This window comes from Lynx canadensis, chromosome A3 (assembly GCF_007474595.2).
Source record: "Lynx canadensis isolate LIC74 chromosome A3, mLynCan4.pri.v2, whole genome shotgun sequence".
Lineage (NCBI taxonomy): Eukaryota > Metazoa > Chordata > Mammalia > Carnivora > Felidae > Lynx > Lynx canadensis.
This window is the reverse complement of record NC_044305.1, coordinates 15,125,697-15,145,106: the sequence shown is the minus strand read 5'-3', so window position 1 is coordinate 15,145,106 and position 19,410 is coordinate 15,125,697. Positions and strand designations below refer to the sequence as shown.

Here is a 19,410-nt window from a genome sequence, read left to right as displayed (position 1 = left end):
CAACACGAGGCTCAATCCCACGAACCGGGAGATCATGACTTGAGCCTAAACCATGAGTCAGACGCTCAACTGACTGAGCCACCCAGGAGCCCCTACCACCCACCTTGTGTTTGTTTTCTAACCAGGTGCCATCTAAGCGCCACACCAAGTTAGGCATGACATGCCCCACAGGCCGCCAGGGGCACATTCTTTCTTTCCTCCTCTCCAGGCCCTTTCTTGGCTTCTTCTCTGCCTCCAGTGTCTGGCGCCCCAAAGGGCATTTGGTCAGGGCAATGATCTCAGGCTCCGCGAAGAGCAAAGGATACAGAACCCAGAAAGAAGGACTTCTTACAAACTTTGAAATGACAGAGACAAGCAATCTAGAAAGTACCAGGTTTTATTATCTTCTTATCAAAAAGAAAAAAATCAGTAACAGACAACAGTGTGAGGTGGCTACAAGAAGAGGTGCTCACTCCCAACATAGCCAGAGGGAAAGGGCATGGCAGGGGTGGGGGAGGGGAGCCCAGAGGACCCAGCCAGCTGGGGCCCCTGGCTTGAGATGGTGAAGGGTGCGGGAGGCAAGAGCGACTCCCCCCCTCCCCAGCCAGTGGGGTCAGGAGAAGACGCAGCCTGCACGGGCTAACTAACCCAACGGGCCTCCTCTTTGTGAAGGAAGGATCACAGATAAGCTCCAAAGCCAGCAGCCAGTCAGCCCTCCCCCATGCCCCCTTTGCCCAGGGAGACAACGATCACCCCAGCAAGGCTGGGGCTGGGACTTGTTATACCAGTTCAGTTTCCTAGCACTGTGGTTCGACAGGTGGACACGGGCTCTACCTGCGTGCTCACCAGAGCAGCCACGAGCCACATGTGGCAAATGAGCACTTGAAATGTGGTTAGTGTAAATGAGGAATGAATTTTTTAACTTTATGTGATTTTAATTGATTTGAATAGCCACGTGTGGCTAGTGCTTACCATAATGGATAGGACGGCTCTCCAATGTTCTCTTAAATTTGGAGAAAACAGACAAAGGAACACCAGTTGGGCTCAAAGCAGAAGCTAGAAAGAAGGTAGAATTGTCTACCCTCAACTATTCCGGCCCAATCAGGAGAAGGCACCACGAACAGAGCGAGAGAAAGGCAAAAACCCACTCAGCCACACAAAACTCCACTCACTCAACCATCCAGCCAACGTCAAATGGGACATATCATGCTATTTCCTGAAAAAATATATTTATCTATTTTTCTAGAACCATGAATAATAATATATTACAAGAAAAGAGACACAAATATCCCACCATCCCCTACATTATATTTTGGGATCTGCTAGAAAACTATGTTTCGGCAACAGCCACTTCTTAGAGGAAGCAGCTTCAGAAAGGGCCAAGGTCATGAGAGGGAGAGTGTTAAGTATAAAAAAAAAATGGGGAGGATATTTAAAAGAGGAAAGAGAGAAAGAGGCCCTGTCTGAAGCTATAAATAGTAAAAAACAAAAAAAAACAAAAAATTAATAAAAATCATATCTCCGTCTCCTCTCTCATTTCCGAGAAACAAAAACAAAAAACCATTAAATACAAACTTAGCAGGTACTGTGGAAAGTGCAAGAGAGCGGAGAACATCTTGATATCGGCACACTCTTGCCCAGGCAGAGGCTCTGCACCAAGGAATGAACCATTAGAAAAAAATACCCCGCTAAGAGTAGATTTACAAATACTTTGCAAATCCATTTCAGTATGTAACTTTCAGCTCTTCTCCCCACCCCCTCCCCCTCATAAAAAAGGCTGATTTCCAAAAGTCACTTGAGAGAGCCGAGAATGGCCCAAGGTATACCACAGACTCCTGTAGTGTGGTCACAAGTGCCCTTTGACGGACACATCAAGGTGCAGGTGGTTCTAGTTCCTTCTCCCAGCTCCTTTTCACAAGAGGGAAGGAGAAGGCCGCTGGGGGCCGAGCTCCAGCTTCAGAGGGGCTCTGGATGAGGCATGTTCAATATAGGCTCTAAGCTGGGCCCACATTCTAAAGTGGAAAATTAAGAAATGATCCAATCCCAGACCCGCCTTCAGCAAGGCCAGGCGTAACCCCATTTTTCTGCCGGGACAGTCGAGGCCCAGAGAATCAAGAAGAGGCAGGCAGGAACAGAAGATGATGCCTCTTCTGACGCTTAAAACATAATCACAGCTGGAGATGCTGACAGGTCAGTATTAGTTTGCCCTCCCCCTACCCTAATGTCCACCCTTCGAAATCCTTCTGCTTCCCTCCCTGCTGAGGTCCAAGCCAGTGTGCCCAGGGGGCTGCTTCAAGCATAGAACTCATTGGTGGGGGCTTTTTTGTAGATAGGTTTCTTGCCCAGGTCGTAGGTGCCTTCGTCCTTCTTCTTCATGCGGTATATCAGCAGCAGGACCAGGAAAACAGCAAACAGGACGCCCACGCCACCGCCCACGATCAAAGCTGCGGAGAAAGAGACGGGAGAGCTGCGGGTCAGGACCTCGGGCACACTACCACTTCCCCCTAGTCGGCTCACTTACAACTAGACATCTTCACCCCTGCTGTCACTTGTGCTAGGTGTGACCTCGTGAACAAGACAGGGGGTCATCGGAGGTCACTGAAGACCACAGCGCCGGAGTGGCAAAGCTACCCTTCCAACCCACGCCTGCTGGAGCCCACAGCACCTTCCAAACACCAGCTTGACACCCCAGCAACAGCTTAGCACTAGCTGGGCCAGGAGCAAGCAAACCTGCAGGCCTGAAAACCAGCCTAGACAGTGCAGACCTCAGAGCATCGCAGTCTAGCTGGCTCTGGGTACGCACACCTACACAGGCCTCCACTTCCACAGACAGGTGTGTACATCCTCTATACACACAGGTGTGTCCTACCAGACACAGCTCTAACACGGTGACACGGCCAGGCTGCTACGTCACTGACAGTTACAGACAGTGGTTTACGTTCCCGAGTTTCCAGCTCGGTGGTTAAGGCCTAGGTCCCACTCCCGTTACTCAGCACCGGCTATGTCATCAGGCAAGTGCCTTCATCTCTCGCTCATTGCAAACTGGAAATAAAAGTACCTTTCTCACACATCTGTCCTAGGATTAAATAAATTAATCCACCCAAAGTGCTTAGGACAATGCACAGCGTATGCTCAGTCCTCATGGATTGTAAACCTTTGTGGCTTTATGCTCCGTGTCCCTAGCACCCTGAATTGGGCCTGGCACAACAGTGAGTGCTTAATAAATGACACTCACAGTTCAGCTCAGAGAGGAGCACTGCCTACGGGCACCTGCTAGCATCAGGCCGGTGCTAACCTCAGGTGGGCAGCTGTTCTGCATCATGCCAGGTCGCCTGAAGGGCTCATTCCTGTTTGTTGAGGGGGCAGGGATATCTCACAGAATCCTTGCTGCGGCAGACTGAGTCCCCTAATTCGGTCTTACTAGGGCTAAGAAGATTAATTTTCCATCCCTGCACACACTCTGAATCTATGCACAGAATGAGGGCAGAGTGGCACAGGGGAGTCCAGTAAGGTTCCTTCTCAGCTAAAACTCATGAAAAAACAGCCACAAAGTGCCCCCAGGAAATACCAGAAAAAGCACAATGGAATAAGGTATCAACCCCATTCCTGTTTTTATCACCCTTCCCTCTGATGACCCCCAGCTCCTCTACTGGGACCTTGGTCTGTGCTGGAACCTTGACCCCACAGGGTCAGAAGGTTCAAGGGCAGTCTCAAAAGTGACTGCGGCCCTAGGTTTCAATACTAATGCCTAGTTTTGTGACTTTGGACAGTGATTTGGCTTCTCTGAGCCTCGGTTTCCTTACTTATAAGAGTAAAGACAGCCATACCTGTCTGATAGGGTCGTGGAGATTCAGGGGGGCACACGCAGCAGGTAGCACCTGGCAAGCACTTGAGAAACTCCCAGGTGCATTCAGATGCCAACTAACACAGCAACGGAACTTCTCACATGAAGATCTTATGCTTGGATAATTCTCAACCGCGAGATTTAAGAGACGACTTAGCTTTGGTTCTGTCTCTTGCTTATGTGACCCAAGCAAGTGGTCTGCTTTCTCTGGGCCTTAGTCTCCCCGAGTTAAAAGACATGCTTGGCCTAGATCAGTGGTTTTTAAACTTTTCTTTAAAAGCAGCAGAACCCTTTGTTGGTGAAAGCAAAACCTTATGCTAACCCCACATATGCCAGCTAAAAGTGAAACTCTGTGGTTGAAAAAAGATGGGGGGAGGTTTTACCGAAGATTTTGAAGCTTAGAAGATCACAAGGTCTCTAAGGGCCCCTCTAGTTCTGATAGCACCACCACCCCCTCACACACAAAAAGTAGCGAAGGAAAAGCAGAAAGAATAAATACTCGGGTCCCAGGAGGTCAGGGTCAAGGCTGAGCTGGGCCCAAAGTCACCTAGAGTTACATTCCCAGCCAGCCTTATCTGCAAGATGTAGGCAAGACCCTTATCTGTCCTGGATGGAGGCAGGACACAGGGCTCCCCCCTGTACCTCAAGACTCCGCGAAGGTGTTGGCCCAACTGGCTGTGGCTGTCCGGAGACAGGAGTAACCCAGACTGGGCCCAGGGCAGCCACTCGACAGGCTGCTTCATGAAGACCTGCCCTTGGCCTATAACATTTGGCCAGAAAGAGAGTTCTCTCTGACAACTCACCCCTGCCCGCAGCTTTGGAGACCCCCCAAGCTGCCAGGGAAGGAGAGAGCCAGCAGGCACTGCCCCAGCTGAAGGCCCCACAGCCAGGCTTGAAAGAGCCACTCCTAAAGCCCCATGAAGACTCAGTGACAAATTACACCAACAAATCAGAAAAGCCCTTTACGGTTTGCCAAATTATTTCAGATTCTCATTTTCATGGAGTTATTACACCAACCCGAGGAGGTAGCATTGTACCCATTTACGGAGGAAGAAATGGAGGCTCACATCCTCAACTGAGGCTGGAAAGCTTCTCAGCCAAGATCACGAGGCTGTCAAGTGACAGAGCAGGAGGGAGGGAAACCAGCCCAATCCAAAGGAGTCTCTGTGCTTTTGAGGGAAGTTAACCTTGAATAAACTCCCTAGATACCAATCCCAGGTTACGAAAATGCTTTGAAAACAAGACAGAAGGACTTAACGGCCAGTGACTGACTCCTAGCTGTTCTTTAAAAGACTCTGATATGCAATTCTCCTCCACCGGGCTGCTCACCCAGTCAGAGCCACCCCTTACGACTACGGTGTAGTCCTTGAGGCTCCAGGGCACCCTGTGGCTAGAAGGAAGGGGTACCAAGAAGCCCAATGTGCCAGAGGCATCCCTGTCTGCAACACTGCCTCCCAGTCCTCTCCCCCTTCAAAGTATCTCGTGAGGACCTTACCCGCCAGAACCTCTGTCCTCTCAAAGATGTTGCCGCTCTGTGTGGCACTGGACATGGACACCTTGTTAGACACATCCTCGTCCCCTTCAAAGGGTGAGATCCTCTTGGGGATGACCTCATTCTCCTCCAGGTCCTTGGCTTCGGTGGGGACCCAGCTCCCAGGCCCTGCCCTCTCAGGGATATGGTTATCTAGAGGCACCTGGATGGGGCAAAAGGAGGAGAGATGAAGACTCAGTGTGCTTTGGGGAGGGACCCAGGGCAGGGACAGGAACATTCAGCCAGGGAGGGAATCTGCTTCCGCCATCTTGCCGGATGAACCGTGTGGTCCTGGAGCTGAATTCAGCACCAATCTCTCAACAATTATGCCATCAAAGGCTTACCCTCAACCTTTCTAGTGGATCTGTCCCAAAAGAGGAATGAATGTGACCGAGGGTACAGGGAAGCAGGTGTTACCACTCACTGCTGGTCAGTGGGGATTCTAGAATCACCACCCTGGAGGGCGGTTGGGCAAAACTATAGAAAGTGCTTGCCCTTTAAGGCAGCAGCTTTGCCTCTGGGACTCTATCCCAAGGAGCTAATCAGAGATTTGAGTGAAAGATGCTTGCTGTGGTGGTATAATTTTAGAGTATCAAAAAATCATAAACAACTTTTCCATCAATAAGGGGAAAATAATGAACGATGATTATGCAGCCTATAAAAATGAAAAAGAACACTTAATTATGTGAGGAAGCAAACTCGTGCCCACTTTAAGTGAAAAGTGCAGCACACAAGACTGTATATATTATTTGATATTAATGCTGGGAAATACCTAGAAATGCACAGAAAAGGTGCTGGAAACACATCTAAGTGTTGACAGTGATTATCCCTGCAGGAAGGATGGCCTACCCACAGTCGTGCCTGTCCCTAAGGAGCAAGGGCCACCAATACAAGCTTTCTTGCAGAGTGAGGTCAGACCCTCACTTATGGGCTCCTCTCAACAGGTGTCACAGTGGAGCAAATGGGGAGAGGCAAAAGCATGTTAACTACTCACCAAGGGTTGGATTACTTCCGGGAAGATCTGGGGGTCCTCTGAGTCATCTGTAAAGTCAGAAAAGCTGTGTGAACATTTGTCCTTAAAGTACCTCCCCCTTCTTCAGCCATGGCTGGTGGGAGTCCTACCTTACAAGCAGCCCTCAAATGCTCAGTGTACAGTAAGTGACCATTCCCACCCCAGCCTCAGTCACCTCATCTGTAAAATGGGGCTCTCAAGACCTTACTCCCCGGTTCTTTCACAAGGATGCCAGGCAGGTAGCTGAGCAGATACTCTGTCAGCTCCAAACCCTTGCTCTGGAATGTCTGGATCAGGGACCAAGAGCCGGTTAGAAACGCAGAATTTCAGGGCTCATAGAATCAGAGTCTGCATTTGAACAAGAGCCCCAAGGGATTCCTTTGAGATGACTCTAGATTGTAACATTAAATGTTAGAAATCGCAACATTAAAATATTTACTGAGTGCTTAGCATGTGCCAAGATCCAATCCCCAACTCACTGAGAGGCAGTTTGAACTCAAGACTATGGGACTCCAAAGCTCAAACTTCAAAGATCACACCATCCTGCACATAGGAGTCACTGAAGACCATGAACCGGCCTGGCCCCTGGTCCAGCCCCCAGAGGCCTGGGCCCCTTCACACACTCCCATCCCCCTCTGAAGCAGGGGCTTGTTCTCCACCCATACTTCTGCCCACACATGCTCCCAGGCTTTGGAGCTGGCCCTTCTCCTTTTCACAAGAAGAAAACACTATCAGTTCTTTCCAGCCCCACCCCCACCAGGCCCCCAGCCACAGGCAGACAGGTCCGGGCTGGTGCTCAGAAAACCTACAGCTACAAATGAACTCAAAGCAACAAATAACCCGCCCAAGGAGGGTTGCCAAGGGGTGGAAAGGCTTGATAGTTACTTTTGTTTCCCCTTTGAGAGGGGAGGAGCTCTGCTGGAAAACCCCCATACAAATCCAAGTCTCAAGACATGCTCACCCCTCTATAGTCTGTGAGGCCACTTTCCCTCCAGCCCCATGACCTCAAGCCTGCCCACCACACCCTCCATACCCAGATCTCCAGAGCCAGACAGCTCAAAGTCATCGGGCTCCTGCCCAGGCCCCCCGACATCCTCATCATCTGGGAGGGCTCCAGAAAAGTATCGGCCTTCTAGGAGGTCTTGGGGGTCGATGACTTCGGTCTCTCGGATCTAGAGTGAAAAAAGGAGTTACGTCAGCCACTTCTGAAGACACATCAGTAGCCCCCTGGCGCTTGACAACAGCCCCTGAGCCCCAAAAGGCAATGAAGTGGGCATTCGGTAAGGTAACCTGGGGTGCTGGAAAGTAAGCAGGCCAGGACCTGGAGACCTGGGTCCTGCTCTCCTCCTGGCCCCCTAACTTGCTGTGTGACCTTAGGCAAATCTCTTTCCCATCCTGGGCTAATAAAAATAATAAAGTTGGTAATAATCAGAACATTAAACATTACTAGGTACTATTTACTATAAGCAATTACTACGTGCCAGCCCCTGTTCTTATTAACTCCAAAGGCATGTCTTTAACCTCATTTTACAACCAAGGAAACTGGGCGTTTCCCTCTGACACAAGTAGCGGGTGGAAGAAGGAGGCTTCCGAGTCAGGCTGCCTGACTGCAGGAGCCACACAGGCTGGAGGGTAGGACACTCTAGGGTTCTAGGGCACAGACACAGTCACCACTGATTTGCCTGTGGCAGGGAGAGGGCTGCTGGCCCTGGTCTTTCCCAGTCCAGAACACCTTTCCCAGCTGAGTCAGACTGGGCTGGGACAGACAGGGCTGGCTCACCCACACCTCAGGGAGGCCTCAGTCCAGGTGCTGCACAGACCTAGTGACTCACAAATACACGAGCACACTCTCATATCCAGCTTTATAAGCATCTCCCACAGGATCTGTTCTGTACCAGCACAGAGTGGGGCACCATCCACTCCATCACCCACAAATGTCCTTGGCCCCTACCCACGGGGACCCAGTCTAGGACATCACAGCAGAATCTTAAGCCTACTTCCACTGAGAAGCTTTCCAAAGGAAAGTATCAAGGTCCAGGGAGGCAAAGACTTTCCCAGGGTCCTACAAGTACGTCAGCTACTCTCTCTGTTCCCATCTCCTAGAGCTCACAAGGGTAGGAAGCATTCTGAATGCTTACTGCCGTTCTCCTTAGCTCTGGGGCGACAGAGCTGTTCCCACAGAACAGCAGTCCTGGGCAAAGTTTTTTTTTTTTTTTTTTTTTTTTTGCTAATTAACTCAAATATTAAAGTCCCTACTTTTGCCAAAAGAGATTGGGTTTCATGAAGTTCCATACACACCCCTCCTCAAAACATTCTCTTCTTCTTTCCCAAAGCCCCTGCCTGTAGGAGACTGGGGCTCTGCTCAGAACCACAGAAGCCAGGGAGGTCCTGTCCCTTCCATCTCACAGAATTGGACAGAATTCGAATGCTGAACAGGGCAGTGACTTGCCCAAGGTCACGAGGCTGAGTTAGCTGCACAGCTCAGAATGGAGAGAAGTCAGGTCAGGTCTCTCTTTGACTGCCCCAGGCTGTCCTTCACCTGAGGGAGACTGCCAGGGACTCAGGGGAGCCCGAGAAGGAATATCTGTTCCCAGGACAAGGTAACCATTGCAGGCGAGGCCCGGGCTCCTCCTGTACTTCCTCCGGGGGCTTCTGGGGAGAGGCGGGCAGAACCTGACTGTCATGCCCTCTTCCACCCACCGGAAGGGCATGTGCTGGATTCCCGGAAAGGAGCAGGGTCAGACCAGGGGGAAGGCAGCGGGCACGCAGCCCTCTTCCACCGGATGGGAGAATCTTCGCTGAATACTTGGCACACACGGGGGTGGGGAGCCAGAAGGGGTTAAGCCCTGGTCGGGATGACTTCATGACTCGGGAATCAGGAGCTGCTGAGCTACTAGTGCTGGAACTCCAGCCCAGCCCCCGCACACAGCCCCACAGCCCGGTGCCTGTGGCTTTAGTTTGGCAGCTCCTCCGGGAGGGCTCCGAGGTGGTTGCGAAACTGTCCCTAGGGCGAGGTCCCTGCCGCAAAGCAAATTCCCCCAGGCCCAGATTCTGAGAGCAGGACCTCTGAAGCACTTAGCCTAAAGTAGGTCCTCCTGATAGATTTTTGCCCAAGGTCACATTGGTAAAAAGTGGCCACACTGGACCAGAACCCAGGCATGGGTCACCTGAGCTTTTAACCACACACACAAGAACACCTGCATGAACATACGCGTCCATAGAGTGCCTGACCACCCGAGCTAGGAGGGAGCCCTGCTGCGTGGAGGTCAAATCCAGCCCAGGAGAGAAAGAAGGTAGTTCAGCCAGTGGTCAACCAAGCCTGGAGACCAGACTGGCTGTGGGAGTCTGAGCTCCAAGTCCTCAAGTCAGGGGCTGGGGTCCCAGCACTGGGTGGCTTCAGGCAGAGACCTTCCCCACCCCTGGTCCCCAGGAGTCACAGAATGTTGTTTCTACATCTTGCCTTTCTTTGGGTGTGTGAAAGTGCTAAGGGGTGCTTCAAAACTCCTGGGATTAGCATGCTGCCTGGCTCAGAGTTACCACTTCAGTTTCACAGTAGCTAAAGGAAGGCTAAGAGAGGAGGCAGGCCCCATCAGCACTGAAACCCAGATTCACTCCCAGTTCAGCCCTCACCCTTCCCTTTTATACCAGGTTCCTGGAGAGGATACACTTGTCTAAGGTTGAACCAGGGGCACAGGAGGCATCAGACCCTGTCAGATACCTATTTCAGGGCTCAAGACTGCATTAGAGGAGCCAACGCTTCCTTCTCCAGCAAGTCACAAGTCACGAGGCCCGGGGGGCAGAGGGCATGCTCAGGGAAGGACACAAGAAAACAAAACCTTCAACTCCAGAAGCATCTTCTCTGCCCCTGACTCCTGACAAGAGAGAAATTCCCCAGTGGGAACCCTTTAAGACGAGGCCAGCAAGAGAGGACCAAGCTCCATGAGACTGTGGGCAAGCATCCCTTCATGTGCAGAGGGGCAGAGGGGAGGGAATGCCAACAGCCCTCCCTTGCCTCACCCACTTTGCAGACAAGGCCCATTCAGTCAGGGTGGCTTTGAAGAAGCCACCAGGCTACCCAGTAGCCAAGCCCAGCCCTGACCAGAGAGGGACCCCACCCTGATCCCAGCCGAGCTTACCCCACCTGTTCTCCACTCACCCCATCCCTGCCGGGGGAATGTGTGTTCACGTGTGTGTGCACGCACAGGCACCCTCTCTGGGCCCTCAGGCCTCCCTTCTCCCAGAGCACAACAGAAATCACCAGCAGAATAAGGCAGTGGGCCTGGGTCTCACAGACCCTGTCTACCCCAGGGCTGGTGGACACCTGGGATGAGTGCCTGGGGACTGAGATGCTGGACGCCTCCCCAGATTATCCCCCGAAGAGGGGGCAGGTGCTGTTTTGTTCTAAAGGAACTAACACCTGCCAGTAGAAAGTATCTGAGGCCACTGAGCCCAATGGTCTCATTTTATAACCCAGCAAACAAATTAAAAGACAAGGGACTTTGCCAAGGTCACCCAAACTGTTGGCAGGAGGGCTGGACTTAGAAGCTAGGTCTTCTGGCTCCAGGCTGGAGTTGTCCTCCCTCCCTGCTTCAAGGGTCTGGGCTGCAAAAGTAAGGGTCTCAGCAAACCCACAGGCTGCAGCTGTCACTCCAGTCCTTATGCTATAAGCATGAAAAGAAGCTAGGAAAAGGTCGCCAACCCCACCCCAAAGTCCTACAGCTTCCGTCACCAGGGAAAAGCACAGGGGCTGGGGTGACTAGCTCAAGTATCCACGACGTGCCAGGCACCACGCGGTGCTCTTCCCTATGAACTCATTTTACTGGCACGAGTCTTGTAACATGTTTGCAGGAAATTGAGGTGCGGGGGAGTCATTTATCCGAAGTCACACAACTAGAAAGCAACAGAGCTGAGATTTGAACCTAGATCTTTCTCAAGACCACGCCTCAGCTACAACCAGACTTCTCACTGCCACCCCCGAGTCACCTCTCCACCCCAACCCCACAGTGCCAGGCCAGGCTCCACCAAGGAGCAAACAAAGGTGAAAGTGATATTCAACAAAAGAACAAAAACTTGGCTGGGGCAGCAGGGAGTTCAGGGTCAAGGCCTGGTTAACCAAGAGCTGGTGGGAGGAAAAGAGGGAGGAGAGCCCCCCACACCCACCTCCTGCCCCCAGGCTCCTCCCCAGCAGAGGCAGGGTCAGGGACACATTTGACCCTTCTTTCAGGAGGTGAGACCAGAAGGACAACTGGGCAAGCCAAATTCAACAGGGAGTGGCAAGGACACTGGACTCCAACTACTGAAGCCACCTGTTATCCGGACAGGAGATCCCCAGAAGGGGCCGTTGGTTAGTCACTGCTTTCCCCCACCCTGCCTTTTTGAAGGACCAGATATCCCCCAGGGTGAGCAAACCCAGGAGCCACAATCAGCTCTACACCTCGCCAGAAACAAAGGATCCCCATCAGAAGAGTGGTTACCCACAAGCAAAGCACAGTCTGGCCATGACCACTTCCTAACTCCAGGAACCTTGGGGTATACTGAACCCTGAACCCTTAGTTTTCTCTCTTGGTAACCAGGGCTAGGAGCACCCTGCAGGACGATGACGATTAAGAGAAATGCATTAGTGTGTGCAGGGGACCCAGCATATGGCCCAGTACACAGCAGGTGCTCATTGAGTAGTAGCTATTGTTAATCCCCACCTGCCTTCCTTCTGGCTAAAGGGATTAGTGGTCAAAGGGTCAGAGAGACCTGGAAAAAGCTATAGAAGCAGTTCCATTGCTAGAAAGGTGGTCAGTGGATTGGGGGGGGGGGGGTTGCAAATCATGAAGGGACATAACCCTGTAATGAGTATTCATTTTGCTTCTGAGACCAGAGACTTTTCAACAACCAATCAGGTCCCTGGAGACTGCAAAGGACCCAGAGATGGGCAGAGACCTGCTCAAGGTCACACAACTTGGAGCACCTGTCGTAAGAAGATAGAGGCAGAGGAAACTGGGTTGTATTTTTCCAAAAGGAGTGAATGGCAGTGACCAGAGATGCCTGACATTCTACTTGGGGATCCCAGAGTATTTCCTGACCTGCCCTGAGGATGAAAAAAAATATCCAGAAGGCAATAAGAAACCACACACCAATCCACAGCCTGGCACTCTGGTAACTGAAGGGTTAAGCCAGGTCTGGGAGTAGGGGTGGGGCTAGGGTGGGGGTTCGAATGTCAGCTCTGCCCACTCCAAGGTCAGGTTACTCTGAACACAATCACACAGGGGACAAGCCAGGCCTGGCACAGCCAGCAGCCAACTTTTCACCAACCCCCCCAGGGCAGCCCATTCCACAGCGAGGGCTCCAGGATCCTGGGGTGCAGCTAGGAATGGGGGCAGAGGTGGGAGCTTCTGCAGCTCTGGACACCCCCCTGACGGCAGCTGATGCAGCACCCTTGCCACTAACTCCTTTGTGGATCTTGGGAGATTCCCTCCCTGGGCCTCAGTTTCCCCACCTGTAAAAGACGGTTCTGGAACAGACAAGCCTCCCTCTGTCTCGAGGCCTGGTAACCAAGCCGGGCACTGCTCCGATTACCGCTGGAGACAGGCGGGAGGGGGCTGGCTCCCTGAGGGCTGCAGAGACAGAGGTGCATTGAAGCTGGGGCTTGTAATCTAGGCAGCAGATCCGAAGTCCCTGCTGGATCTGCGGGCGGGGACATAAACAAGCCTCCCGTGTTCTCAGGAGCAGAGTCGATAGCCTCTAGTCTAGGCTGATTAGATCAGCACTAGGTGCTGGCTTCCTGCCCCTTCCCAGACTCCCTGCTGTGCACCCCCCGCCCCCCACTCGGAGAAGCCACTGCTCCAGACCTAGTGGGTCTGTCCCACAGACGTTTCCCAGCCAGTCCCTACCCCGCCCCCCTACCCCAGGCAAGGAGTGTCCCCACTGCCTGTGACCGGCCATGGGTCATCCCTGCCCCCACGCCCTGAGGTTCCAGTGGTACAGCCAGTCCCACAGGCCTGGCTGCAACCGGCGGCTCCACCAAGTCACTGTTTCCACACATACCAGCCTCTCCCTGCCTCCCCTTTCCATTACCCCAGGTGTCACCTGACTACCAGCCTCCTCTACTGTGCCAGAGAAAACTGGGGCAGCAGAGTTCTGGGCCTGCAGGGTGGGGGAGGAGAGAGGCAGAATAAGGAGGGGGGGGGGTGCGCTGAGTAGGAGGGACTGGCCAGAGGGTGGGGGTGGTGAGTAACCAGGGGCACAGAGGTGGTGAAAAGTAGCAGGGATAGACTGGGCAGGGGACTGCAGAAGGCCAAAGCTGGGAAGAAGTGTTCAAATCACAGAGTCATCTCCTGGGGACTCCTGGAGCTCTCTGGTAAGGATAAAAAGTTTTGAACTCCGAGAACTGTAACCATCAGTCTACATTTTTCAGTGTGCACACAGATACCATCTCCCTGAAGCCAACATCCAGCCAGGTTAAGAACCCTGGTCTAGCTGCTAATGATAAACCCAGATCAAGCCAGCACTTTACAAGTTTGCCAAACACTTTACAGGTTGAGTGACACAGGTGTTTTGTAGAGGACACATCGGTGAAGTGACTTATTAACTAACTGCATGTCCCGGGGTGAGCAGCAGAGCTGGGATGGTGACTCAGGTTTTTGTGGCTGTGAAATGCACCCACTTCCAGTCACCCTGCCTCCAGCAGACAGGGCCAAAGGGCCTGGCCAGGTGCAGGAACACGCCTGAAGGTCACTAGTGAGTTAATAACAAACCAGCTCAAGAAGCCAGGTTTCTAGTCCTTCTGGAGTTAAATCAGGCCCCTACTGTTGACACGGGCCTTCACCTCCCTCTCTAGGCACTGTGCACTGAAAGTGTATGAAAACTGGCTTTTCAGACACTGTACCTTCCTGCCCACTACCACACCCCCTCTCCTAGCCCAGAGCGCAGCTTGCAATTCACTCGGCCTCAGTAGGACTAGAAACTCTGCCCCTCCAGCTCAGGAAGGGTGACCCCCTTCTGGACAGTGTCTAGGTGGTCCCATACCCTTAGCAAACCCTGCCATCACCCAGCAGGCTGCAGACTGCTCAGCAAAGGGTTCCTACAAATCCTGGCGGGAGGGGTGGGGCCGCTGAGAACTGGTTCTTGTTTAAATATGAACCCATCTGATAATTAGCAAACAGCCCACTTCTAAAACAAACAAACAGGAGATTTGAACTCCATCAGCCCCACCCTCGACTCCTCCCTTACCACCCTGCAGCTGTTGGGGAGTGGGAGGGAAGAAAGTGTTCCAGGGGCCATGGGGGGGCGGCGGAGAGTAGAATCCTCAAAGGCACAGGGCCACCTGGCATGGCTGACATGTCTGTCACACAGAATGCGGCCTCCCTACCAGGCACTCACTGCAGCCTTGTTCCCTCCTACCAGCCCCACCAAAACCCTGATCTTCTTACCCACCAGGAAGCAGAGGCTGGGGAGACTGGGTGACATGTCCAAAGCCATGTAGCTAGGAAGAGGTGGCCTTCACACCTCTGAAGTTAGGTCTGCCTAACCCCAAGCCACTGTTCCAGTGCCCTCCTGCCAGTTCCAGGAAGTAAGGGGAGAGGAGGACATCAGACAAGTCAGAGACTCCTGGGGTCCAACCCCATCTGGACTATATACCAGCTCTGCTCTAGGAGCTCAGAGCAGTGGCAGCTTCAGTTCTGCTTCAAGGGAAACAAACAACTGGCTGAATTCACACCCTGTCAAAGTCCACACGGACGGGGCACTGGGAAGGTCTGAGGCCTAGTATTAACATTTCCTGGGCATCCCCTCAAAGGCCCTGGACATTGAGATGCTGACTATCTTTAACAGGCTCTCAGGGGACAAGGTAAAACTCTGGAACCCATTCCAACACCCTCATCAGAGCCATCCTACTAGCCAAGAGGCTGAAAGGAAATGGGTAACTCAGGCCAGCCACCGCTCTCCTCCAGTGACTCACAGGCCCAGTCCAGCCCCTTCCCCCAATTTTAAATGGTCATTTGGAAATCACACCCACCAGTCCAGGAGGCTGAGAACAACTAGCAGCCAATTCCTCCCAAGAAGGAACTGGGGCGGGGAGCCCAGCCTGGCTCTCCCAGCTCCTCATTCAGGGCGGCCCTGCACTCCAAGTCCTTGCAAAAGCCTTCTGTTTCCAGGAGCTGGGGATGGCAGGAGCTGAATGTCTCCACCCCCCAGCTCTTCTCCTCTTAGGTTCTTTACCAAGGGGGCCAAGAAAGCTCCCCTCCCCCCATCAGTGTGTTTTCAGGGCAGGGAGGACCCTTGGGAGGGTTTTGGTCCTACCTCCTTACTATAGAGTTGGGGACACTGAGACCCAGAGATAGGGCATACGTGCTTCCAATTCAGGAAGTAGAACCCAAGGTATCTTCCTTCAAAGCCAGCCGGAATTTCTCATCTGGAATGTTCTCAGAGGAGGCTCAAACCAGACACCTTGTATTATCAGAGACCTGGTTCTGACCTTGGCAAGCCACTACCTTCCTCTGAGCATCAGTTTCCTGTATAAATGGAGATAATAAAACCTACCTCACGGTTTCCCTGGAAGGCATTCACGTTAGTGATAAATTACCTCAATGCACCCTTTCGAATGAAGTTACACACATGAATTTATTCATTCATGCAAATATTTCCTGCGTACTAAGTAAGGGTTAAGTATTTCGCTGAAGATGAATAGGGCAGAATTCCCCACTGGGTGTGTGTGGGTGGGAGTGGTGTGTGTGGTAGGTTTGGGGGGGATGGATATGAATAGAATACTTGAGCTGAAAAGGGCAATCAAGGTCATTTGTTTCAAACCCCATTTTACAGATGGGGGACATCAAGCTCACAGAACCCTCTAAACCATGGCCCAAAATAGGCTCTTTAGTAGCTCTCTAGGCTTTTAAGAATTCCACAGAGCTCTCACTGACCACTCAAGGGTCCTAGATCCTCTGGGCTTCTGCCCCACTCCTACCTCAGGGCAATCAAGGAGAGAATTTTCAAGGAGACCGAAAACATCTCTAAGCTAAAGTACATTTCCCCAGAACCCACTGGGCCTGGTGCCACATCAGAAGGCTGTGCCTCTGGGCAGCAACCCCTCTGGAGGGGTCCAGCTCCCCAAACAGGGCTGCCTTTAATTGGCTAGGGAAGGAGTGGCAGGAAGGCAGTTCAGGGGAATGCTCCCAGCTGGACAGGAAGAACTGGTTTGGGATGGCAAGTCCCACAGCCAGGGAAGAGGCTGTCTGCTCAGCCTGGGTTCCCTTCCCAAAACTTGTGGCACCAAGCCCTTAGGGTGGGGGTAGGGTATCACCCAAGGGGAGGGCAGGCCTTTGGCTTAAACCTAAACTTGGAGAGGGGCCTCAACAGCACTATCGGAGATGGACCTCAGTTCCCTCATCTGTAAAGTGGGCATAATATAATCCCGAGATGCTGGGTTTTTTTGTGAGGATAAAATGCCCCAGACCTAGCATGTGGAAAACTCAACAAATCATAACTGCAATTAGCAAATCCCTTCTCCCAGGGCCTGTTTTCTCCACCTGCGAAAAGAAAAAGGAGGGCCTCCATTACATCTATCCAACTATGACTAGGTCTGATTTTTCCGGCCACAATCTTGGAAGGAAGGGGGTGGCGGAGGCAAAAGGGGAAGCCCTGTGACCCAATTAGAGGTGGAAGGTCCCTGACATTCACCAGGAAGGGGAGTGCTGAGGTCAGGATGAGAGCCAGATACCTCTCTCAGGAAGCAGCTGCTAGGGCCTACTTCTCCCCCAGCTGATGGGTCACCGTGCGAGGGCTGACACAGCTGCCCTCCCCCAAACCATATCCTTCTGACTGCCCCCAGGACACAGCTGTCTGCTCCTCACCCTGAAGCACCTGCAGACTCAGCAGCCTCTGAACTGAGACTGCCATGTGACTGCCCATGCAGTGACCTCACGACCTCCTGGGTCTTTCTTTTTTCCCCACACTGTCCAGGCCAACAGGACCCAACATGGCATTCCTCTGGAGGTCTCCCCAGTTGCTGGACTCAACACATCTTTCAGGGCCTAATTTAGAGCACTGTACCAGGGAGCAGCAGGTGTAGGTTGGAGTCTTGGCTCAGACACTAACCTTTTGGTCTGGCTGCCCTTAGTTTGGGGAAGTCATCACCTCACTCTGGTCTCCTGTTTCCTGCCACCTCAGAATTCGTTGAGGCCGGCCAGCCCCAAATCTCAACAGATTCAGGGCCGCCACTCAGAAAGCATCACACTGCAGCTTATCATAAGAGCAGGAACTTGGACACCTGGCTGCCTAAATTTGAATGACTCAGCCCCTGATTAGCTGTGTGACCTTGGGTAAGTTAGCTAACCTCCTCAGCCTCAGGACCAATTTAAGAACAGTAAACAGCAGGGTTGTTGTCAGAATTAAGCAAGTTGATAGGACATTGGAACAGCCATTAGAAAGCTATTAGAACATCATAAGGCACACCATAAGCACTAAATGTTTGCTATCATCACTGAATGCCTGCAATCGTGCTGGTGGGTTATTATCAGGATCTCACGGATTCCCCACAAGAAGCCTGCCAGGCAGAAAAGACTTCCCCCGCCCAAGCCCAGAGAAACAGGAGCCCCATAAAAAAATCTGCAATGATTAAACTCCACAGACTTGCTGCTTCTAAAAAGGGGGGCTTAATTAAGGGAATCAAGGGGGCAAAAAATGGGGTTCTTGGAGGACAGACAGACCCTCCCAGCAATTCCTGCTCCCCCAACTTCCCAGATGAGATTGCCATCCTCCTCCCCCACACTGGTGGCAGGGGATGAATGGAGGTTCTGGTGGCCCAGGACTTTGTAAAATAGGGCAGGGACCAGAGAGCAGTGAGAAGGAGAGCTTCTCTGGGCTCACTGAGGCCCTCTGTCCCCCACCCCCCTTCACCCTACTCAAGGTGGGTACTCCAATTTCCCTTCTGCAGTTCAGCAGAAATAAACAGCATTCTCGAAGAAAGCAGAGGCTCAACTCTTGGTGAAGTGCTGACCCCAAACCATCCTTCCCGTCTGCCCTTGGAAGATCAGAGCCCCAACTTTGGAGGGACCCTACAGAGGCACTGGCTATCTCCTGCCGGGCTCCCTCCTGCCGTTGTACAGATGGGGAAACTGAGACTCAGAAGGGGCAGGGCTTTACCCAAAGTTACAAGCCCAGTGGCGGGGTTGGGGCCAGACCTGAGGTCAGGGTTCAGTCCTTCATTTCCCCGTGTGTGAAACAAGGTTCCGCACAACCCTCCTCCTTCCCCCTTCCGAGTACGCTGCCCCTCGTGCCCAGGCCCTATCGGATTCTAGAGCCGCCGCTCTGGGCGCTTACGGAGGGCGTGCAGGGGGATCCAGGGCCCCAAGATCACCAGGGGAGGGCGAGAGTGTGGGGGAGAGAAGAGGTGACACCGGCTTAGTCACGTCCGAGCCTGGAGCGCGCGGCGGGGCCGAGGCCAGGGGAGGCGGGAAGAGCAACAGGCTGGGGCGCACGTTCGCGCGCGGGAGCCACCCCGGCCCGGAGCCTCCCTGTGACCCGGGAGCCAAGTTTTCCAGCAAACTTTCCCCGGCCTCGGCGTCTAGTCGGGGGCGGTGCAGACCCCTGCGGCCCCCCTAGCCCGGGCCCCCAGGAACAAAGGAGGCACCAGGCCGCCCTCCGGGGATCCCCAAGCACCTACCGACTCGGTGGCAGCGGCAGGGACGCCCACGAGGAGCAGTAGCAGCGCGAGCAGGCGGGCGGAGGCCATGGCACAGCGGTCCGCAGAGGGCGCGCAGGCAAGTGGTCCTGCCGGGCGCGCGGCCCCTCTTATAGGCGGCGGCCGGCCCCGCCCCCGGCCCCGCCCCGCCGCCGCACCCCGCCCGGAATTCCCCTGCGAAAGCTGGGCCTCGGGGCACTGGGCCCGCCCACGCGGCTGGAAACCCCGAGGGACCGGCTCCCGATCTACCCCGAGTTCCTGTCCCCTTTATTTCTTTGCTTTCCCCCCAGACTGGCCCCCAGAGATCACTGTGTCTAACCCCATTTCATACTTGGGGGAAACTGAGACCTTCGGTGGGAAGGACTTGCCCAGGGTCT

General features: G+C 53.2%; 1 protein-coding gene across 1 annotated transcript; it reads right to left on the bottom strand.

Annotated features, from left to right (window-relative positions):
• Positions 1–358: 358 nt before the first annotated feature.
• Positions 359–19,112, bottom strand: SDC4 (syndecan 4). Its single transcript, XM_030309517.2, has 5 exons — positions 19,016–19,112; positions 7,400–7,538; positions 6,349–6,395; positions 5,319–5,517; positions 359–2,423 (listed from the first exon to the last, which is right to left on the bottom strand). The coding sequence occupies exons 1-5, from the start codon at positions 19,082–19,084 to the stop codon at positions 2,272–2,274; spliced, it is 606 nt and encodes a 201-aa protein (XP_030165377.1). The 5' UTR covers positions 19,085–19,112; the 3' UTR covers positions 359–2,271.
• Between the last annotated feature and the right edge of the window lie 298 nt (positions 19,113–19,410).

Coding starts and splice junctions, on each gene's coding strand:
- SDC4 (XM_030309517.2), bottom strand. CDS start 19,084: ATGGCCTCCGCCCGCCTGCTCGCGCTGCTACTGCTCCTCGTGGGCGTC. Junction 7,539..19,015: donor CTGCCGCTGCCACCGAGTCG/GTAGGTGCTTGG, acceptor TTTTCACTCTAG/ATCCGAGAGACCGAAGTCAT. Junction 6,396..7,399: donor GTCTGGCTCTGGAGATCTGG/GTATGGAGGGTG, acceptor CTGACTTTACAG/ATGACTCAGAGGACCCCCAG.